At 46.0% G+C, this 21,887-nt stretch overlaps 1 protein-coding gene across 1 annotated transcript in view; it reads left to right on the top strand.

Annotated features, from left to right (window-relative positions):
* STAT6 (signal transducer and activator of transcription 6) overlaps positions 1 to 21,887 on the top strand; it is an 84,119-nt gene that overhangs the window by 22,030 nt on the left and 40,202 nt on the right. Inside the window, exons 2-6 of the mRNA XM_060253310.1 lie at positions 13,371 to 13,493; positions 15,517 to 15,655; positions 17,726 to 17,809; positions 19,256 to 19,385; positions 20,667 to 20,728. Of these exons, the coding sequence (XP_060109293.1) occupies positions 13,378 to 13,493; positions 15,517 to 15,655; positions 17,726 to 17,809; positions 19,256 to 19,385; positions 20,667 to 20,728 (531 nt within the window). The 5' untranslated portion in view covers positions 13,371 to 13,377. The remainder of the gene's footprint in view (positions 1 to 13,370; positions 13,494 to 15,516; positions 15,656 to 17,725; positions 17,810 to 19,255; positions 19,386 to 20,666; positions 20,729 to 21,887) is intronic.

Here is a 21,887-nt window from a genome sequence, read left to right as displayed (position 1 = left end):
CCTACTACCTGATCCTGTCAGGGATTGAACCTGGGGCCTTCAGCATGCTAAGCAGATGCTCTACTACCAAGCCATAGCCCCTCCTTCTGGATGTAGGAAGAGATTGCAGAAAAAAATTGTGTTCTGTGTACAGAACGGTTAGATATTTGCCAGGTTTTTTTTTTCATATCTACTACATACAGTGAGGTAAGAACATAAGGGAAGCCATATTGGATCAGGCTAGTGGCCCATCTGGTACAACACTGTATCACGGAGTAGCCAAAACCCAGGTGTCATCAGGAGGTCCAACAGTGGGGACAGAACTCAAGAAGCCTTCCCACTGTGGCCCCCCAGATGTAGTGTTTATCAATACCTTGTGGCTAATTACCACTGATGGACCTCTGATCCATGTTCATCCACTTGAAGCTGTCTATGGTTGTCGCCACCACCACTTCCTGAGGCAGTGAATTCCACATGTTAAGTACTCTTTAGATAAAAAAGTAATTCCTTGTATCTGTTCTAAGCCTACTGCTGAACAATTTAATTGAGTGTCCATGAGTTCTTATATTGTAAGAAAGGGAGAAAAGTACTTCTTTCTTTACCTTCTCTATCCCATGCATAACAGGGGTTCCCAAAATTGAGTCTTGGGCCCTTGAGGAGTTTTGTGTAGGGGTGAGTGGGCATCACCACAGAATGGCTAACATGGGTGGCTATTTCAGAAGTTTGGGAGGTCCCAAGTCAAACATCATCCTAGGATGAGGGCTTCTGTATCTGAATGGGTGTTTCCTACAGACCTAAAGGTGATGCCTTCTCGAGTCTTCTGAAGCACCTCCTGCCCTGGTGAGATGGGCTGGGCTGTTTACTTTGGGGGATATTTTTTTATTATTTAAAACATTTCTGTACCATGTTTTCACTAGGGTTGCCAGCCACCAGGTGGTGACTGGAGATCTCCCGCTATTACAACTGATCTCCAGGTGACAGAGATCAGTTCCTCTGGAGAAAACGGCCGCTTTGGAAGGTGGGCTGTATGGCATTGTACCCCACTGAAGTCCTCCCCTCCCCAAACCCTGCCCTCTTCAGGCTCCACCCCCCAAATCTCCAAGTATTTCCCAACCTGGAGCTAGTAACCCTATTTTCCACCCAATTTAGGATCCCGACATTAAAACAAAACATTTAAATATTTGAGATAAAGCATTTAAAATATAAATACTTATGGAATGTTTAAAACAGTTTAAAAACATAAAATAAACAGAAAAAAAATGTAAGATATTCTGCATTGAATAATCTTGAGAACATGCCCCAACCCTTGTCTCTCCAGCCAAGCTACCTCATGAAGTTTACTTTCAAACAGTCCCAAGACAATTTATCCCAACTAATTTAAGTAAGCCTGAAGAGATGTGAGAATGTTTCCCATCTCTAAGTTTTTCCAAAACATTCAAGCAAAAGTGACTAACACCCGGTCTTCCTCTTACTATTAAAACCATGCTTCAAGAGCAGGTATTGTGTGTTACTATGACAGAAAACAACACAGTTAAACTGTCATGGATTCTAGCAAGGAGGGAAAACCACTGGAAGTGTATCTTGGTGATCTTCAATGTGGCATCCCACGTTGGGCTGTGGTAGCCACCAATGTGTTTTCTGATGGCCATTTGCTCCCCCTCCCCCACAGCATGTATGTGTCTTTACATCAGGGGACTCCCATGTGGTGCCTGGGGCACCATAATGCCTACCAACACCTTTCCTGGCACCCAGCAAGTATTTTTAGAAAGTAGGTTGGGCCACATGGGCTCTTGCCCAATAGGGCTTCTGATTGTCCACTGGCAATCTGATTGGTTGTGCAGAGAGCTGCTGCTACGGTGTTGGTTTTATTCTGTCTCTGACTCCTTCCCAGTGTATTTTTAATATTTACTCCTCTTGTTCCCTACACTTCAGTTTCCTTGTAGGGTTGCCAGCCTTCATCTGGGGTCTGGAGATCCCCCAGAATTACAACTGATCTCCAGACAACAGAGGTTACTTCCTGCAGAGAAAATGGCTGCTTTGGAGGGTGGGTTCTATGGCACTGCACCGTTTGGAGTCCCTCCCCTCCCCAAACCCTGCCCTCCACAGGCTCCACCCCCAAATCTCCAGGTATATCATAACCTGGAGCTGGCAACCCTGTCTGTCCTACAGTGGTCTGTGACCTGTCTAAAAATACTTGGGTTCCAGGAAAGGTATTCATGGGTGCCATGGCACCCATGGGCAGCCCATTGGCAAACACTGTGCCAAAGTCAACCTCTCTTGTTGGCATGCTTATAACTTGGGAAATGTGTCTCTGTGGGCCAATATAAAACATTTGCAGGTGATGCATAAGCAGTCCCCCGATGTATTTTTAGATGCAAAATAGTTGCAAAAGACTGACAGAGGAACTGGAGGTTGGGGAGAGAAGATGCTTGAGTATTTCTCTTCTGCTTTCTTCCGCATTGATATTCGTCCTCCAATTAAAATTGGGCCCTTCCTTCCACCCAACTACTTTTCCTCCTGTAGGCTGGGAAATACAGTTACCACCAGGAGATTAGGGAATGTTTCATTTAGGTTCTGTAATTTCAAATTAGTCAGTATACCATTGGAACGAAAAAAGGAGAATTTTACTACTTTGATTGCCAATGGTGTAGAGCCCCTCAGCCCCTGGTTCCCCTTGAGCACTCTTCCTAGCTTCCTGTGAGGAGACCAGTCTTGGAACCCTGCTAACAGGGCCCTTTAGAATTTATCCCATAAAAGGAGGCAGAGCTCTGCTACCTTCCCCCACATAAGCTGCCACCAGACCAGGTATTCGAAGTTCTAGAGCCCAGTGCACCCTGTTCCTTCTAGAAGGGTCAATAATTTTCATATTAATAGGGAGAGACTTGAGGTATTCACTCACAGGAGCACTCTTTGGTAAGTCCGAAAGGCAACTGGTCCCTTCTGCAAGCCACTGACACAGACACTGGAACAAAAGTTCAAACAAGATTTATTCAGGGTTCACAGGCATTCCGCAACACACAGTGTAAAGAAAATAACAAAAATCTTTTATAACTAGCTAAACTACCTTGGCAACAAGCCAATTGTAGACAGTTAAAAGTCCAGAGCTTCACAGGGCAACTCCTCCTCTGGGACTGTCTGACAGAGTCTTCCAGGATTCCAAAACATTCACTTCAGTGACCCTAAGGCCGCATCAACCCCTTGCCTAAGCTAGCACGCAAGCTGTACAAGGAAGAAAAATCTCCTCCTTTAACCATCCCAGAGAGCCACTAATTACCAGCTAAGGTCTAATGCTGTTCAGCTGGCTGTTATCACCCTTTAAATGTAAACAGAAGCTCTTGCAGGGACTTAGGCAGACAAGCTAACACATAAGCCCTGGCACTACAGATGGTTTTAGCTAGTTGCAGAGATATGGTAAGAGCTTGGCAGGATGATACACAGGGCTGGCTTAGCTGTAGAGTCAAACGTGCACCGTGGATTGAGGTGTGCCTTTGATTTGAATAGGGGGGAGGAAAGTGTGCCTCACCTACGCAAAGTACTCTTCTAAATAAAGTGAAATATCAGGGTACCGTGCTTTGTAAGAAGCCTTTAGAACTTTCCAGCCTGGACTTTTTTCTTTTTTTGGCCATCAAGTCAGAGACCCTGTAGGATTTTCAAAGCAAGAGTTTGTTCAGACTGGTGGTTTGCCGTTGCCTGCCTCTGTGTCCAGATTTCCTTTATGACTGAGCCACACTGAAGCATCATATTCCTTGGTACTATACAGCAACCCCAAAGCTGAGCATCTAAGACAGGGGTGTCAAACATGTGGCTCAGGGGCCGAATCAGGCCCCCAGAAGACTCCTATCAGGTCCCCAAGTGACTGGCTGTCATCTGCTTCCTTCTCCCTCTCTCTTGCTTCTTTCTGCATCACAGTTTGCTTTGCAAGGCTTGCTCAATTGCACAGGAGCTATAGAGCAAAGCCTCTATTTTCTCCATTTGCTGAGGCTCCTTCCTTGGGGAGGAAAGGGGGGGGAGGGAGAGCTTGTTGTAGATTCTAAGTGTTGTAGCAGACACACTCCATGTCATTTTTGGAGAATGTTGAACTTTCCCCAGCTGCAACGGAGGGGGTTGAAAATGTAGATATTACTATTTAGGGGGTTTGCCCAATTGGTGTGTGTACTTATTGTACCAACTTGGTTACGTATTTTATATTACTACAAACTTCCTGTGTGTAGCTGTGCCATACGATAAATAAGTCGATAGTTTCCCACCCAAATAGTAATCAGGGCCAGCCCTCCTTAGGTTCGAAATTCTGACAAGATTGGGCTATCTTGGGCTATCCAGATCCAGGGTGGCCTTGACTGTAGCCTGTTGTCCTTAAGGAAACAGTCTGGATTTCTCATTGGCTTTCTTGACCTGGTAGAGCGATCTTTCAGAACCAGCCGTACCCAGATCTGCACTTTGGACTGTTGTTTCTCTTGCAAGCACATTCCCTTTTAGGTTGCCTAGCTAACACGGCAGCCCTGTACTTTCGCTCCAGAATAAACACCCATTCTACATAGCATAGGGTTGCCAATTCCCAGGTGGGGGCAGGAGATTCCCCGGTTTGGAGGCCCTCCCTCCACTTCAGGGGCGTCAGAAAGCGGGGGGAGGGGAGGGAAATGTCTGCCGGGAACTCTGTTATTCCCTATGGAGATTTATTCCCATAGAAAATCATGGAGAATTGATCCGCGGGTATCTGGGGCTTTGGGGGCGCTGTTGTTTGAGGTAGAGGCACCAAATTTTTGGTATAGCATCTAGTGGCTCTCCCCAAAATACCCCCCCCCCCAAGTTTCAAAAAGATTGGACCAGGGGGTCCAATTCTATGAGTCCCCAAAGAAGGTGCCCCTATCCTTCATTATTTCCTATGGAAGGAAGGCATTGAAAAGGTGTGCTGTCTCTTTAAATGTGATGGCCAGAACTCCCTTTGGAGTTCAATGATGTTGTCACAGCCTTGATCTTGGCTCCACCCCCAAAGTCCCCAGATATTTCTTAAATTGGACTTGGCAACCCTAACATAGCAAGAGCAGGTTTGCCTGTTTCTCTTCCTCCCCCAGCAAGGAAGACCACCTTGAGTGTAAGAATGACTCCCCTGAAAAGGTTATACTCAAAGAAGTGTTGTTGTTGGGTTTTTTGTTTTGTTTTTTAAAATGTATTTTAACTTATATGAATGTAAGATGACCCACTCTTTTTTTCTTGATGGCACACAGGGGGTGGGGGGAGAATTCGTCTCATTTGGGGTAAATACAGAGTATCTGCTTAATTCTTTCCCTAGCATTTTGTTTGCTTTGGAACTTCCTACCCACATTATATGTGGGGCCAAAACTCCTTCAGGTGTAAGAGTAGCTTGCACAGAGGAGGGTTCATGGCATTCCACAGAAGGGTTAAGCACTGTCTTCTCCTCGTCTCCCACACCAGAAAAATAAACTCCCACAGTTGCTGCATGATGTAACGTTTGATCCTCAGAGTCACTTTGTAAGTTAGTGTCCCACGCCTAGAGATTTCCTGTGAAGATATCTGGCTTGGTTGTTTATTTAGAAACCTTAGACGATTCGTCCCTCCCTTCTTTCTGTTTGGTTAGTATTATGTTCTTCTCTTCCGTCAATCACAGGTTGGTTGCCACTTCCTCTTTCTGTGGCATGTCTAGTTTTTGCTCTTTCTTGGATTCATGCACTTCCCTTTCTTCACCCTCTCTGATTTAAGGAGGGCAATACTACTTTAGCTCTGTCTTGGATGGCCGAGGTTAGCCCAGGTCTTAGAAGCTAAGCAGGGTCAGTCGTTGTAGTACTCAGATGGGAGACCACCAAGGAAATCAGGGTCTCTGGGTGTCTCTTCCCTTGGAAGCTCTACAGCATCGCCATAAGTCAGCTGTGTCTTGACGGCACTTTCTGAGATCATGTGCCACCTTTAGGGCTGACAATAGAAGAAGATAGAAGATGATATTGGATTTATACCCTGCCCTCCACTCTGAATCTTAGAGCCTCAGTCTCCAGCAGGAACTCATTTGCATATTAGGCCACACACCTTGACATCACCATTGTTCCGTACAGGGGTTTTTTTGTAGGAAAAGCCCCACAGTAACTCATTTGCATATTAGGCCACATCCCCCGATACCAAGCCAGCCAGAACTGCATTCTTGTGCATTCCTGCTAAAAAAAAGCCCTGTAACCCCCTTAGCTATAGGTGTGCCATGGATGGCTACTGTTGGAATATGTGATTCAGCAGAGTATTCACCCTTTTTCTGGTCTAAACACTTCTTTGGACATTTTTTTTTGTCAAGCTTCTTTGTCATTTTTTTTGAATGAAGGAACAGCACTGAGCATAGAGTCTGATCTTCAGGTTGCAGGGTGGATTCTATTACTCTCCTGAGCAGAGTTTATTGATTTATTTATGGAAACATTTATACCCCGCCTTTCTTTCAGGCTCAAGTTTAAAGCCTTCCTCTTACCTAAAGAACCTTTTCCCAATCATAAGGAGGAGCCACTTAAGTTGGAAAAAGGTTACTTGAAAGATGGTAGGATCCACCTCTAGGGTTGCCAGCTCCAGGCTGAAAAATACCTGGAGATTTAGGGTATGGAACCTGAGGAGGGTAGGGACATCAATGAGGTATGATGCCATAAAGTCCACCTGCCAAAGCAGTCATTTTTATCCAGAGGAACTGATTTTGGTAGTCTGGAGATGATTTGCAATTCTGGGAGATCTCCAGGCCCCACCTGGAGGTTGACGAGAGAAAACCCTAAGGTTCCGTGGCAAGACTTTTTGAAAATTGTAACTGAATTGTGTGCAAAGAATTGGAATCTTGCCATGCTCTGATGGAGTTATTGAAAGCTGGTCAAAGCTTCTAGTGAAATGAGGGAATATAAAGTACTACCTTGTTGCTGTGCTATGCTGTGTACATAACATACTATTTGGAATTGGGACTATTCAGAAACACTACCGGATTTCCTCAGGAGCCACTGGACCGAGGATTCCTTTGAATGTGGACGGACTGATTGTTGACTACGTGGGATTGCTTATTATGAACTTTCTAGATTGTGTCCTTCCTTTGTTTTCACTTTAGATGTTCTGTATATCGGGGTATGTTTATAAGATGGTTTGTCTGAGAATGTTTGTAATACCATAAGTGTGTTTTGTGTTGTGTGTTTTGTGTTGTGTGTCCTTATGCTTCTCTGGAGGCTGGTTATCACGGAACCCTAGGGTTTTCTCCTGTCACCCACCTGGAGGTTGGCAACGCAAGTGAAGTTCTTTGTTTGGAAATGGCGGTTTCAGAAGTCAGACTCCCTGCTGTGCTTCTGACTCCTGCCCAAGCTCCACCTTCCCTGAGCATGGCTCCCATGTCCATTTTCAGTAGTTTCCCAAGCAAGAGCTGGCAGCCCTAGGACTGAATTTGCAAATTCTTCAGGCTTGCTCTGATGTTTTCCTATGGAATCTCAGAGAACTGCAAGTTTGCTGTGCACTTTCCTATTTACTGCTCACTCTTGATGTCTGCTAACATTCCTCGAAAAGGTCATCTTTTCGGTCTGAACAGCCGAAAGTTGTATTGCACGCAACGATCGCACAGCATTTTGCAGCCCAAGATGTTTCTCTCCTTATGATTAATGGGAATCAAATTTAAATCTCTTTAGAGCATTCTGAAAATAGACACAGTGGAAACGGACTTTGGCTGACTTCATGTAAAACTAAATGCCAATCTCAATATTTTAGCGTTCTCTGATATGTGTTGCTTTATTATTTGAACAAAAGCAAGATACACCAGGCTCCACTTCTTCTGTACTGGCTAGGGACAGGCACAAACCAGTTCAGGAGCCAAAATTTGCCATGAACTAGCCCCATGGCGCAGAGTGGTAAAGCTTCAGTACTGCAGTCGGAGCCCTTTGCTCACGACCTGAGTTCGATCCCAGCGGAAGCTGGTTCAGGTAGCCAGCTCCAGGTTGACTCAGCCTTCCAACCTTCTGAAGTCGGTAAAGTGAGTACCCAGCTTGCTGGGGGGAAAGCGTAGATGACTGGGGAAGGCAATGGCAAACCACCCTGTAAAAAAAAAGTCTGCCGTGAAAACGTTGTGAAAGCAACGTCACCCCAGAGTCGAAAATGACTGGTGCTTGCACAGGGGATTACCTTTACCTTTAGGCCCAGTTCAGAGCCCCTGAACGTTTGTCCAGTGCGGCTGGTTGGGCCATTTAAACTTAGCAGCGGAGCAGCAAGGGTCCACAGCTCATCTGTTAGGTTTAAATGGCTGTGAGCCACTTTGCTGGTCAGTTTCACTCCCCCTCTTCAAAGAAGGGGAAACAAAACAGATCGCTGAAAGAGCTGCTAGCTATTTAAACCTGACAGCGGGTCTGCCCATCAGCTGTTTAAATGGCTGTTTAACCCTTCCTGGGCAATCCCCAACCCCTGCCAGGAAAAAGGGATCCAAATGGCTAGTTCAATTTTGGGCATTTTTTGGCATGGTGTGGGAACCATGTGACTCGGACAGTGGAATTTTTTTTCACTATAGGCTTCTTTTTCAAACTGCAGATTTTTCTTTTTTAAATCACATTTTCCTGCAAATGTGGAGATTCCCCATATATCCCCATTGTGTGGAATTTTTTTATCTGCATGAGTCCCCTGCTGCCCAAAGCCATTAGATACAAGAAGGTTCCACATAATGTATGTCAATATTGTATGCGTCAGTGACTTTAATGTATATGCATATTCCACATTTTTTATATTTGGAAGGTGATTTCTATTCAGCAGTATACTTTTATGCATGGGTTTCATAGAGCCCTGTTCATATGTGATAGTGAATGATATACATCCTGCATGTACATGTGTCCATCTGTCTGTAAAAATCAGCCAATACACAAGCACTCTGCAGAAGCTACACTGATGTTGTTTTTGCATGGAAGGGGGAAGGCCAACCACCATGTTTCAGGAACACATTTTGTGCAACTGCATATCCTGTGGATTGGGAAATGTGTGGATTTTCCATGTGGGTAGAGCTTCCATTCCTCTGGACTGGATTGTAGAACTTGGGGACACAACCTGTATAGATTATCCACGTTTCCCAGTTGTCATGATACAGTGATCGTATGAATTGGATGCATAATGGGGACCCATGCACTCCTAATACACTTAGCTGGTAGACTTCTGCTTGAATGGAATGCCAGCATAATATCTGCAGAGGGTTACATAAACTTTTCAAATAAAACTGGGGACCGCTGTCTGGATAAACAGGGGGTTGAAATCGCCTATTCACCTGCACAAGCGTCGAATATAATGTAAGAATTAAGTGCATGCACAACAAAAAATTAAGAATTCAGATCTTACGTGCGTTTAATGTAATGTGAACAGTGTTCATGCATTCACTGCAGTGTATCTATGACTTAGTATGTTGTGCTTTTTTTTCCAGGGGTGGAATTCTAACAGGAGCTCCTTTCCATATTAGGCCACATACCCCTGATGTAGCCAATCCTCCAAGAACTTAGAAAAAAGAGCCCTGTAAGCTCTTGAAGGATTGGCTACATCAGGGGTGTGTGGCCTAATATGTAAATAAGCTCCTGCTAGAATTCCACCCCTGCGTTTTTCCATTTAAAATGTCAAGGTATACCCATAGAGTTTTCTACTGTGCAGCATTTCACAGATGTGAAAAGACGTCCGTGTTAGGTATGCAAAAGGTACTGCAGGAGGCACGGCTGTCACTGTTCTGAAAACACATTGCTTGAAGGCCTGCTGGCAGCGCTCATTCGCTCTGCATTGGCCTTTTGTTTGTATATCTTACTCGTGAACTTCCCGGAAATGTCTGGTTGATTGCTGCAGGGAATGCTGAACAGGATGGACCTTTGACTTGATTTGGCAGAGCTCTTCTGTTATGAATTGTGGTAGTCAAGCTGGATGCTGAATCAGCATTCCATTAGTGGACTGGTACATCTGTGAAGGGTTGGGGGAGGGGAGCCGTGTAAGAGTTGTGGGAGGAAACAAACCAGACATGAGTCCTGGTTTGCACATGGGGTGGCTGTACGGGGCCCAATGATTTACTGCTGCTAAGCCGAATCCTTTGATGAGGTGCTTCTGGTTCTTACCTGAGCTGTTATATCATTAAAGCAACCTCTTCCCATATTGGCCCTGCACCACTGAAAGCAAATAACGTGAGCACACTTGAGAGCCGGACTGCAGCCTTTAAAATCCAGCATCTTGTCAAGGACTTTATATAACATTTCAAAACCCAGTATAAATATTTGCCTAGAGTGAAAAGTTTACCGCACCTTTCAAGGAAATGTGGCACCGACCTGCAGGTTTTCCCCCCTAAGCATGAAAGAGGGGGAGGAAGAGAAAGGGGGAAGGCCAAAAAAGAGACAAGAGGAATAGCTGATGTATTAAAGAAAGCTTACTGGAGTGGTGTGTCGGGAACATGGGTTATGCAAGAGTTGAGTCTCATGACTTTTTTTTTTTAACACATGATTTTGTTCCTTCGTTCCTTCCTTCGTTCCTGATGTGGAAGCATCAAACATAATGCTAGATCAGGGGTGGCCAAACTGTGGCTTGGGAGCCACATGTGGCTCTTTCACAGACATTGTGTGGCTCTTGAAGCCCCACCACTCCATTGACTGGCTTGGAGAAGGCATTTTTCTCTTTAAGTCACTTCTCTAAGGAAGCCAACCGGTGGCTTGGAGAAGGCATTTAAATTGAAAGGTGCTTTCTTTCCACCTCTCTCTCCCCCATCTCTTTTCCTTCCTTCCTTCCTTCCTTCCTTCCTTCCTTCCTTCCTTCCTTCCTTCCTTCCTTCCTTCCATCCATCCATCCATCCGTCTTGTGGCTCTCAGACATCTGATGTTTATCTTATGTGACTCTTTCATCAAGCAAGTTTGACCACCCCTGTGCTAGATTGTAAGATCATAAGAGTAGCCATGCCGGATCAGACCAAAGTTCCATCTAGTTTTATATCCTGTTTCAAGCAGCGGCCAACCAGTTATCCCTGAGAAGCCTGCAAGCAAGGCACGAGGGATAAAGTTATATGCATGGTCCTTCTGAACAGCATAGCTATTCTGGCTAATACCCATTAATACACCTATCCTCTGTGAATTGGCACAGTCTCCTAAAGCCAAGGCAACTATCACATATTGTAATGGTGGTGGAAACTCACACAAATGGGAAGGAGGGCCATGGAGAGCCAATGAGGGCATGACAAGCAAAACAGAAAAGTCTTCACCCAGTAATAAAAGGGGTCAACGATAGAAGGGAACAGGTAAATCTTCCTGGATAGGGAGTTCCATAGGTTTGGTGCCATGACCAAGAAGACCCTTTCTTGGGTTGCCACCCATCTAACCCTAGATATAGTTATTTCCCCTCTTCAAGTGTGGTTCAAGTTTTTAGAAGTGACTTGGTCTCCATGTTGATGCGCCCGAGCTTAAGAGGGTGGTCTTTAGTGACGCAAAGAATGAGGGTTGCACACAGTAGTGTAAAAACCACTATATACAATTTATTTACACCTCTCACTCTCCAATCCGACAGAATGCTCCGCTGCTCTCCAACTTCCATAACCCACACATAGTAAAGTGACTTTGTACATTTATACATCAAGTAACCAATCAGCTTCCTGCTGAGTCATGCTGACTTTGCTCTGGGCTGATACAACCTGGCACCCAGCCACCTCCTGTCATTTAGATGATCTACCTGGCAGATCAGTTTCGCTTTCCCAGCATGTGCTAGAAAACTGTCAAGACTTTTTACATATAAGTGACACCCCTCCTCAGTTTTAAGCTCATGCTGCAATCCATTTCAATATTACATATTCATATTCTCACCATGGTAACATTAATACATTGATTACATTTGTCTTTTATATTTACAATTGTTACAATTCAGTATTCAGCCTCTGAAACTCTGTGCTGGCACACACACATTTAGCCTTGCTTGTTAATTACACTTGCAAGCACATACTTATCTGTTGGATAGCCTCCTCCAGGCTCATTACTCATTATCTCCTCTGGCCCATTACTCATTATCTCCTCTGGTGCATGTCCGTGGGCACCAGACAGCAAAGGAGGCTTGGGAAGCTCTCAAGCCTCCTTTGCTGTCTGGTGCCCACGGACATGCACCAGCTGGTCGTCTGAGACTCCCATTGTTCTGTAAAGCACCTATCTACTATTTGTGACTTGCTCTGGCCTGAGTCACGTTTGGTCTGTAGAGATAGCTTTGATAGCCCTTCTCGTCCTTGTGGAATTGGTTTCATAAAGCAGACTTTTGGGTTGGATCCTAAGCTGAGCGTAGGCTGGATTCCCACCGGCAGCTTGGGGCAGCAGCCTCCTGTCGCAAAAAAAAGCTGGCATAGTAGAAAGCACCCTGGGGGTGGTCAGAGTGTGGCCTGCTGCCAGGACAGGGGCAGGCTGTGCACGCCCCAGAGGAGCGGTCATACCACTCAAGTGCATGAGAGATGCTTTCCTGGCACTCCCCAGCTGTTCAGGCAGCTGGGTAAGGTAACGAGGAATCACTTCCAAGATTTGCTATCATCTACTACCTGGTAGAGAGCCCTGTGGTGCAGAGCGATAAGCTGCAGTACTGCAGTCCAAGCTCTGCTCACGACCTGAGTTCGATCCTGGCGGAAGCTGGGCTCAGGTAGCTGGCTCAAGGTTGACTCAGCTTTCCATCCTTCTGAGGTTGGTAAAATGAATACCCAGCTTGCTGGGGGGAAAGTGTAGATGGCTGGGGAAGGCAATGGCAAACCACCATGTAACAAAAGGTCTGCCATGAAAATGTTGTGATGTGACATCACCCCAGAGTCAGAAACGACTGGTGCTTGCACAGGGGACTACCTTTAGCTTTTTTTCCTACCTGGTAGCATTTTGAAGTGGCATAGTGATGGCGGAGGATGAGGTAAGGGCGAGAGCAAGATGGGACCCAGATGTGTGTGTTTGAACATGCCTTTTAATCCAGATGTGGGGGTTCCTGTGTCGGCCCAAATTGGCCATCTGAATTACTGTAAGTTGTGATACAGGAAGGCAGCTTCCCTCCTCACTGCATTTCTCCTGAGAATTGTGCTCCTGTGAACTAGTGGACTCAAAGGAAGAGCGTCGGGAGCAAATTTGCAGCAGAAGAGATAGGCAAAACTCTCCCTTCCGTTCCCCACAGATAGAAAAGCTGTTCTGCCACAGGATCGTCTTCTCCCAGGCCCTGGTCTTTTCCACTTCTATTGCGACTTAATGATTATCTCGGTAAATACAGTCCTAGATTGTATTGATGTTTATAATATTGAGTGCAGCCCCCTTCCAAGTGGAAACTCTTGTAGGTGGGACCTGCCTGAGTTGTAGATGGGTAACCGCATGTTGGCCAATATACTGTAACTTCCTCTCTGTGCTGTGTTGTAACTGCCAGCTTCTTCTTTTACATCTGTGGATGACCAGTTCCAAGATGGCCTTGTGGAGCTTTGTTTGCGACATATCTCCAGAGCTGTTCAATGGCTACAGTGAAGAGTTTCCTCACAACCTGCGTTGCTTCCTTGGAGACTGGCTGGAGAAGTACCCATGGTAAGTCTTGGGAGTGCTGTAGGTCTTAACATTCCAAAATGGCAGCTCTGGTGTTGCCCAGACTAATTAATGCTTTCCATACCATGTTTCATTCATCTTACCCAGCACAGCCATTCCTAGTATACACAATAGCATGGATTCTTCAGGGCTTTTTTTGTAGCAGGAACTTCTTTGCTTATTAGCCACACACCCCTGATGTAGCCAATCCTCGAAGAGCTTACAGTAGACGCTGTAAGAAGAGCCCTGTAAGCTCTTGGAGGATTGGCTACAACAGGGATGTGTGGCCTAAGATGCAAAGGAGTTCCTGCTACAAAAAAAGCCCGAATTCTTTCTCACTAAGGGCCTTATTGCAGCATCTTAAACTCTGGAGAATTACCACTGGAAAAGAAGCTATTGGGCTTGGATCTCACCTAGATTTTTTTTTAAAAAAAAAACCCTGCAAGAGGGGGTGATTTTTGGGGGCTCTTGGCTCCCAGGAATAGCTTGGTTAAAAAAAGAAAAACCTTTCCTCTCCTTGCTCCTGGAAAAGTTCGGTATCCAAGCCCTGATGTGATGGCAGTCCTAAACCATTATCACATTTCAGGTTGTTAACTCAGACATTCCATTGGCTTCTTTTAACAGTTCCACAGCTACAAAGCAGAAAGTTACTTTGACATTGTTCTTTCTTGGATTCCTGATGCCCGCTCCCATATGCAGTGGAGTTACACGTTTGTCTCTCCAGCAGGCGTGATGGGAGGCGGGCAAAGGAACTGTGAGAAGAGAACTGTTTCATCCCCCTTTGTGTTTAGTATGTGGAAATATCTCTTCAAGTGTGTGTGCGCATAGCTCTGAGCAGGAAGCTCCAAAGTGCAGATATAATGTCAGGGGTTTGTTTGTTTGTTTTAGGATGGGAGCCGCACGGGAGCGGACCTTCAGCTGGGCTGGGCAGGGCTCTGGCTGGCATGCTGGGAAAGGTGTGGGGAGGCCAATTTAAATGCCTCCCCAATGGCTTCAGTCTTCTCCAGCGTGCCTGCTGTGGTGTGTGTGCTGGGGAAGGCATGGGGGAGCTCCTGCTGGGCTTCTTCTACAAAAGAAAAAATCCCTGTATACCGTTACTCGATGATGTTCTAGTGCAAGCTAGAAGGGAGAGCAAGGGGGTCATTCTAATGGCCATGCATAAATTAGGGGAGCATTTCCATGTGTCATGCAGGCCATACTGATCTGCTCAGCAGATTACATTACGCAATGAATCTTGACCATTGCTCTCTTCCATAACAGAACATTAGTCTTGATAGAAGTTTGGCTTGATCCAGCAACATAAATATAATTCTGAAGGCAAAACTATACTACAACTTTATCCAGTTTTATTGTTGTGGCTTTCCCCACAAAGACCTCCAGCTATTATTGTATCAGAAGGGCTAGCACTCTCTGGTGGAGACATATCTCCTACCTTAAGCTAGAAGAACTTCCTCCAATTTATGTGGCTATTCCTTCAGCTGACCTTCTGTGAGGGCTGGAGGAAGGCTTCAGACTTTGTTCAGTGGAATGGTAAGATCCCAGACCAGAATGTCCAGCACTCTTCCAAACTACAATTCTCAGAATTCTTTGGAGAAAGCCATGGCATGTAGACCAGCTTACATTTTTAAAATAGACCAGCTCTTAGTATAGCCATTCTGCAGCTACAGGCACCCTGTCTCCAGGAAAAAAAACCAGCTCAGCGCCGCTGTTATACTTTCTTCAAGCCATTTTTGTTCTGCCATTACATGGCAGCTATAAAAAAGTGATTTTCAATGGGTGACGCAAGATTTGGCTAACAGATTCCTTGTTATATAGCCATAGGCGTAAGACAGTTCTGGTTCTCCTATAGTTATGGATTGTAATTGCTGTGGCAAAACCTGTCTCCACATGTTTTATATAGGTGGCCATTAGGTGATGTGTATGTTCTGGCAAGACCAGCCAGTCACAGAATCCTGAAAAGAGGTGGATGGGTTCAGATGTGACTCTTATCTTAATCTTTGCATGTGTTTCCTTTTGTTCTCCTCAGGGAATTCATCACTGGGTCAGACACTTTCAACACCTACATGGCCGACAGCCTTCTTTCTGCCATGATGGAGAAACTGCAAGAGTTGGCCAATAAAAACTGCCAACCCAGCTTAATTCTTCAGCTCACTGCTAACTTGGAGGTACGCCTGGGGCCTGAGGTGCTGAACTGGAAGAAGATACCAGTAGCATCTTCAGCCTTATCACTTAGCATGGTGCTTTCAGGGTTTGTTGCTGGAGCTCTCTGTTTCCATTAATGTTCTTTTGTGAATAGCACAGAGGTGGCCAAACTTGCTTAACATAAGAGCCATACAGAATAAACGTCCAGTGTTTGAGAGCCGCAAGACATGAATGTCAGATGTTTGAAAGCTGCAAGACAGGAGGCAGATAGATGTGGGGGGGAAGGAGAGGTGGAAAGAAAGCAACTTTAAATGCATTCTCCAAGCTGGCCAACAGGGTGGTGGGGGCTTCAAGAGCAACACAGTATGTGTAAAAGAGCCACATGTGGTTCCCAAGCCGCAGTTTGGCCACCTCTGCACTAGCTGTATCAGGACAGGATGCCCTTCCATCTCGCAGGTGTCCTTGTCTCTCTTTATGGTGTTGAGGGAAAGGCATGGAGGTGTAGCCTGGTCTGGATCCTTTGTTGATTCAGCAATGCAGGTGGGCCTGCCCTTTCCTTGTGTTGAAGAACTGGGTTTTCCCACTCTGGGACTGAAAGGACTGACAGATTGCTTAGATACAAGGCATCCCTTAGGAGTGGTCTTTAATCATAGAATCATAGAGTTGGAAGGGACCTCCAGAGTCATCTAGTCCAACCCCCAGGATAATCTAGACTTTCTCCAGAGACCTTACAGAGGGGTTATTGTGGGACATGGGAAGCCCCGAGGTCCAGATAAACACACATGCCCCCAGGTATGGCCTGTATTGTGGTTGCAGTTCCAGGCAGAGAAGTCCTTAAACCTGGTCTCCCGATGCAGCAGAAGGAAATGACAGAATCTTTAAGAGCTAGAATGGATTGTGTCATTTGGCTATGATATGCATTCATAAGAAAGCTATCTAAGTCTGGGGTGTCAAATTCATTTGTTATGAGGGCTGGCTCTGACATAAATGAGACCTTGTTGGGCCAGGCCATGTGCGTTATAAAATATAATGCCAGTTCTGGATATGGAAACTTTATAAAGGACACAGACAAACACAATTAAAGATTTTTTTAAAAAAACTTAAAAGATTAGCACTCTCCAATACTTTGTTTATTTAACAGTTTCTGATAACTGACACCTCTTGCTCTGAATTATTGCATCAAAATCTGGAGACAGTGTTTGTGCCGTAGCAATCTTGTGTAGGCTGTTCAGGTGTTGTGCAGGTGTGTATCTGTTAAGTTTCAAACCTACTTTTGATTGATTGACATTCATTACAGAAATCTCATGGTCAGTGCTTTGAGCCTAAGACCCAGGTGAAAACATGAATTGGTTGGGCATTGCAAGCTTTTGTACATAAGTTGCTTCATGTGCTGGTCAACCAATGGAGAAAATAGAGGCTTTGCTCTGTAGCTGGATTGAGCAAGCCTGGTAAAGCAAGCTGTGATGCAGAAAGAAGCAAGAGAGAAGGAAGCAGATGTGAGTTGCTTGAGGGCCTGATTGGAGCCCTCCAGGGGCCTGATTGCATGTTTGACACCCCTGATCTAAGTATAAAACTAGCACAGCACAGAGATGGGCAGGGTTAGAATCTTGCTCTCTGCAATACAAGTTTTTCCTTGCCGATTCCTGGTTGGTTTGGTTTTTTGCATGATGAGAGCAATCGCAGAACTGTTCACCTACCTGTAGTGTGAAATGACATAATCCATTTTAACCACCTTGGGATTCCCCCACCTCATCCTACTGCTCTATGTCTCAGAGCCAGTTTCATGAGCACAGCATAGCGTAAAGAACTAATACCAGTTCTGTCCTCTGCACAGAAAGACCTGATTTGCCACAGCCAAGATTGGATCTTTCTGTGCAGCGCTCATACTTCAGAGTATAAACTTTGCTTCGGGAGTCTCAGGCGGGTGAACGCCTGCACGGCCCACCCCCAATGGCCTTAAGATCCTTTCCCTTCACAGACGCAGCTCCCCAGCTGCCCTAGAGCAATTTCTATGAGAGCAGCTATCGAGTAGCTGCTTTTCAGGTTGAAGGAAGAAATGCCAATAACATTTCTCTTGTTCTTTCTGATTACAGAATGCTTATCGGAGAGATCCACTGCAGTTGGCAAGAACCGTGAAACAGATTCTAGAAGCGGAGCGGGTAGTTGTTCAGAACAAGGTAGGGTGGTTTCTCATCCCACCCAAAGCTCTTCTATAGTTCTAGACCTGGATCATCACCCCGGGCCCTAAATGTTATATCTACAAGGCAACTATGAGGACAAATGCAGTCCCACCACCCTCAATCTCATGACGCCTAGAGGGTCGCCAGAGATTTTAACCCTTCAGAAGATGCTGCTGTTTCCTTGATGCGTCCTGCTTCTCTAGCAGGCAGATGGCTCCTCAATTCATTGGTGTATGATGTCCCTAGAACCTCTCCACATCCAGACTTTCCTCATGCTGTGTCCCCACAGTACATCAGTGCCACGTGACCCTTGGCTCTATTCAGCACCTTACAGGGTTTACTTTACAATGATGATCTGGCTGGTCCTTCTTGCAACCCCATGTCGGTTGCTTGTTTTACAGCTGAGCATTCTACCTGTCTCTCATTGCACAGAGGCTGAGAGCAGCAGCAGAAGGTGAGGTTATTCGATGGAAAGTATTCCTCTATATGGCGCTGGCCCTTGGCTTGTTCCTCATTACGGCTGGTGCTCAGCTTGTGTTTGCTGTCCCTGGCTCCCTCAGTCTGCTACCCTGACACCATTGAGGTCATAACCAGGCCTGTAGCTAACCAGGGCCCATGGAGCCTGGTCCCCGGCAGTTTTGGGGGCCCTCAACCGCCATCCCAGGGCCTGCCCCTCTCTCTCCCCCTCCTTGGAGGGGCACTTAGGAGCAGCTGCTGCCTGTCCCATGCCATTTAAATGGACCGCCAATCAGTGGATTAAAGGTAAAGGTAGTCCCCTGTGCAAGCACCAGTTGTTTCCGATTCTGGGGTGACGTCACATCACGACGTTTTTACGGCAGACTTTTGTTACGGGGTGGTTTGCTGTTGCCTTCCCCAGATCTGCCCTTTTCCCCCAGCAAGCTGGGTACTCATTCTACCGACCTCAGAAGGATGGAAAGCTGAGTCAACCTCGAGCCGGCTACCTGAACCCAGCTTCCGCCGGGATCGAACTCAGGTTGTGAGCAGAGAGCTCGGATTGCAGTACTGCCGTTTTACCACTCTGCTCCACGGGGCTCCTTAATCAGCTGATCGGTGGGCTCTAAATTGCACAGGAGGGGCAGCTGCTGGACTCCCTGCATGCCCCTCCCAACATGCCTCTCCCACATTATTTAAATTGTGCAGGAGGGAGAGGGGCAGCTCCCAGCCTCTCCAACTTCCTGCGCTCACCCCCATGCCCCCCCCCCCCCGTGGCCTCTACTTTCCCTCTTTTTGTCATGTGATTCTGATGTCAGGTGACTTTCTGTAATGTGCATGCTACTCAGCAGCTTGTGGGTCTGGAAAGATTGAAGGCTCCTGTGCTGGATCTCTGCAGATTGGGTCTGTATTATCGAAAAACAATTGTCCCGTTCTACATGCACAGAAAAAGAAGTAGGGAGGGCTGTCTCTTATTTCTACATCTTATAGTTTCAGTGCCTGCCCCTCAGCTTCCACCGCCAACAGGAGGAACTGAAGTTTGGATTTGATCTGAAGCGGCTGCAGTACAAACTGCAAGAGATCCAAGCCCTCTGTGGGAACCTGGAGAACGGCTCAAGAGGTGAGCACTTCAAAGGTTTGAGATGTTCTAAACTATGGCTTTTTTTTTGTAGCTGGAACTCCTTTGCATATCAGGCCACACACCCCTGATGTAGCCAATCCTCCTGGAGCTTACAGTAGACCCTGTACTGACAGCCCTGTAAGCTCCAGGAGGATTGGCTACATCAGGGGTGTGTGGCCTATTATACAAAGGAGTTCCTGCTACAAAAAAAGCCCTGATTGTAAGGATGGAGTGTTGAAGGGGACCCGTCAGTGATGGGGGTTCGGAGGTGCTCACCTTTCAGCTGTGATTGCTTGGCAGCAAATGCAAACTAGAAAATCTTTTCAGGTATTGAAGTGTGTTATGCATTTGGTTTTACTGATTGAATACGGCTTTGAAAAACAAGCCATCAGTGTGTGGTGGTGGTTTGGTTTTTTTAAAAAATATTTATTTAAAACATGCTTTAGCCATCTTTCTTGCCATAGCAAGCCGAGTTATGTTCTTCTAAGCCACAGACTTCAAGGAACCCAGAAGGGCATAATTCTGTTTAAGAGGGCACTGTTCAAGCCCCAGATGTCATGGGTTCAAAGTGTCTGAAAGATTACCTCCACTTGTATGTTCCTGCCCCAGTGCTCTGAGGTCATCCAAAGGGGTTCAGAAGGAGGAGGAGGAGAAGGAGAAGAGTCAGTTATACCCTGCTTTTCACTACCCGAAGGAGTCTCAAAGCAGTTTACAATCTCATTTCCCTTCCCCTCCCCACAGCAGACATCCTGTGAAGTAGGTGGGGCTAAGAGAGCTCTGAGAGAACTGCTCTTGAGAGGAACAGAGAGTCATGACTGACTCAAGGCCATTCCAGCAGCTACAAGTGGAGGAGTGTGGAATCAAACTCAGTTCTCACAGATAAGAGTTTGCACACTTAACCACGACACCAAACTGGCTCTGCTGTAAGAATCCACATTTTCAGAGGTCTGTCTTGCAGGAACTGAAGCCCAGGCATTCTTGCCAGTTGTATCTAAACTGTGAAACTCCCTTCCCCAGGAACATTGTCATGTTCCCTTGTTATACATCTTCCAGTGGTTTTGGAACACTCGTGTGTTCCAGAGAGAAGGACTTTGAATAGGATTTTATGGTATCCCTGAGTTCTGTTTGTTTTAGTGTCTTGCCTTGAGGGTTCCATGAAGCCTTTAAGGTTTACATAGTATTCTACATGTTGTAATTTTTGTAAGCTGCCTGGAGCATGTGTTATTCATGGAAAGGTGGATTGCACATCCCTTAAATGAACTATTGCTTTGCCATTGTCAGCTTCTCTGCAGATAAACACAGTGGATCCACAATTCTCAACACAAGGGGAACAGCAAGTGAATGTGAGTAATCCTCTTTGATAGGGTGGGGAGAGACTGTGGCTCAGTGGTAGAGCATCTGCTTGGCCTACAGATCAATCCCTGGCATCTCCCATTAAGAAGGGATCTGGCTGTAGGTGATGCGAAAGACTTGGGGCAGTGATGTTCTGTATTTTTGATGCTTAGTGTGCCACAGTGGGAGGGCTTCTGGAGTTCCAGCTCTGCTGGTGGACCTCCTGATGACACCTGGGTTTTGGCCCCTGTATGACACAGAGTGTTGGACTGGATGGGCCATTGGCTTATCCAACATGGCTTCTCTTAAGTTCTTAAGAAAGACCTCTGCCTAAGTTCCTGGAGAGCCTCTGCCTTTGATGGACTAGGTATCTGACTGAGGAGGGATGGTGTCTCAGTGGTAGAGCATCTGCTTGATAAGCAGAAGTCCCAGGTTCAATCCCTGGCATCTCCAACTACTGGTCCAGGCCAATAGGCGTGAAAAACCTCAGCTTGAGACCCTGGAGAGCCGCTGCCAGTCTAAGTAGACAATATTGACTTTGATGGACCCAGGGTCTGATTCAGTATAAGGCAGCTTCATATGTTTATATGTATGTTCATATGATTCAGTTTGGCAGCTTCAGTTGTTCTTTCTGCAAAGTGTTGTGTATCCTGTGCTCTATTTCTGTTACCAAGAGGGTGTTTAAAAAAAAATTGCAGTAGGCTTAGGGAGAGTTGCATTTAAGCAGAAGTAATGGATGGCAGGCTGAGGTCGTGGGAAAAGTCCAGTTTCCCTCTATCAGAGATGCGAACAGACAGAGAGCATCTGTGTCCCCTGCAACAAAAGATTTTCCAAGTCTGTTTTTCAAGAGGGGATTTTGTACAAGTCCTTAGCTGGCAGAGACCATGCTTTCAGCTGTGCCATCATGGAAGGGTGCTTAGGGGAGCTGGGTAGAGCCTTACAGACAGCCCATCATGTCTGTAACATAAACATAAGAGAAACCATGTTGGATCAGGTCAGTGGCCCATCCAGTTCAACACTCTGTGTCACACAGTGGCCAAAACATCAGTTTTCGATGGCAACTCTTGTCCACACTCCTTCAGTCTCCTCACTCCAGACAATCTGACGGTGATGTCTCTGTGTTCCAAGTGAAAGTTAACACTTGTAGTTTCTGGACCAGATTGCAGGTTT

This window comes from Heteronotia binoei, chromosome 13 (genome assembly GCF_032191835.1).
Source record: "Heteronotia binoei isolate CCM8104 ecotype False Entrance Well chromosome 13, APGP_CSIRO_Hbin_v1, whole genome shotgun sequence".
NCBI classification, from domain to species: Eukaryota; Metazoa; Chordata; class Lepidosauria; order Squamata; family Gekkonidae; genus Heteronotia; species Heteronotia binoei.
The sequence above is the reverse complement of the archived record's forward strand: the minus strand, read 5'-3'. Positions and strand labels throughout refer to the sequence as shown.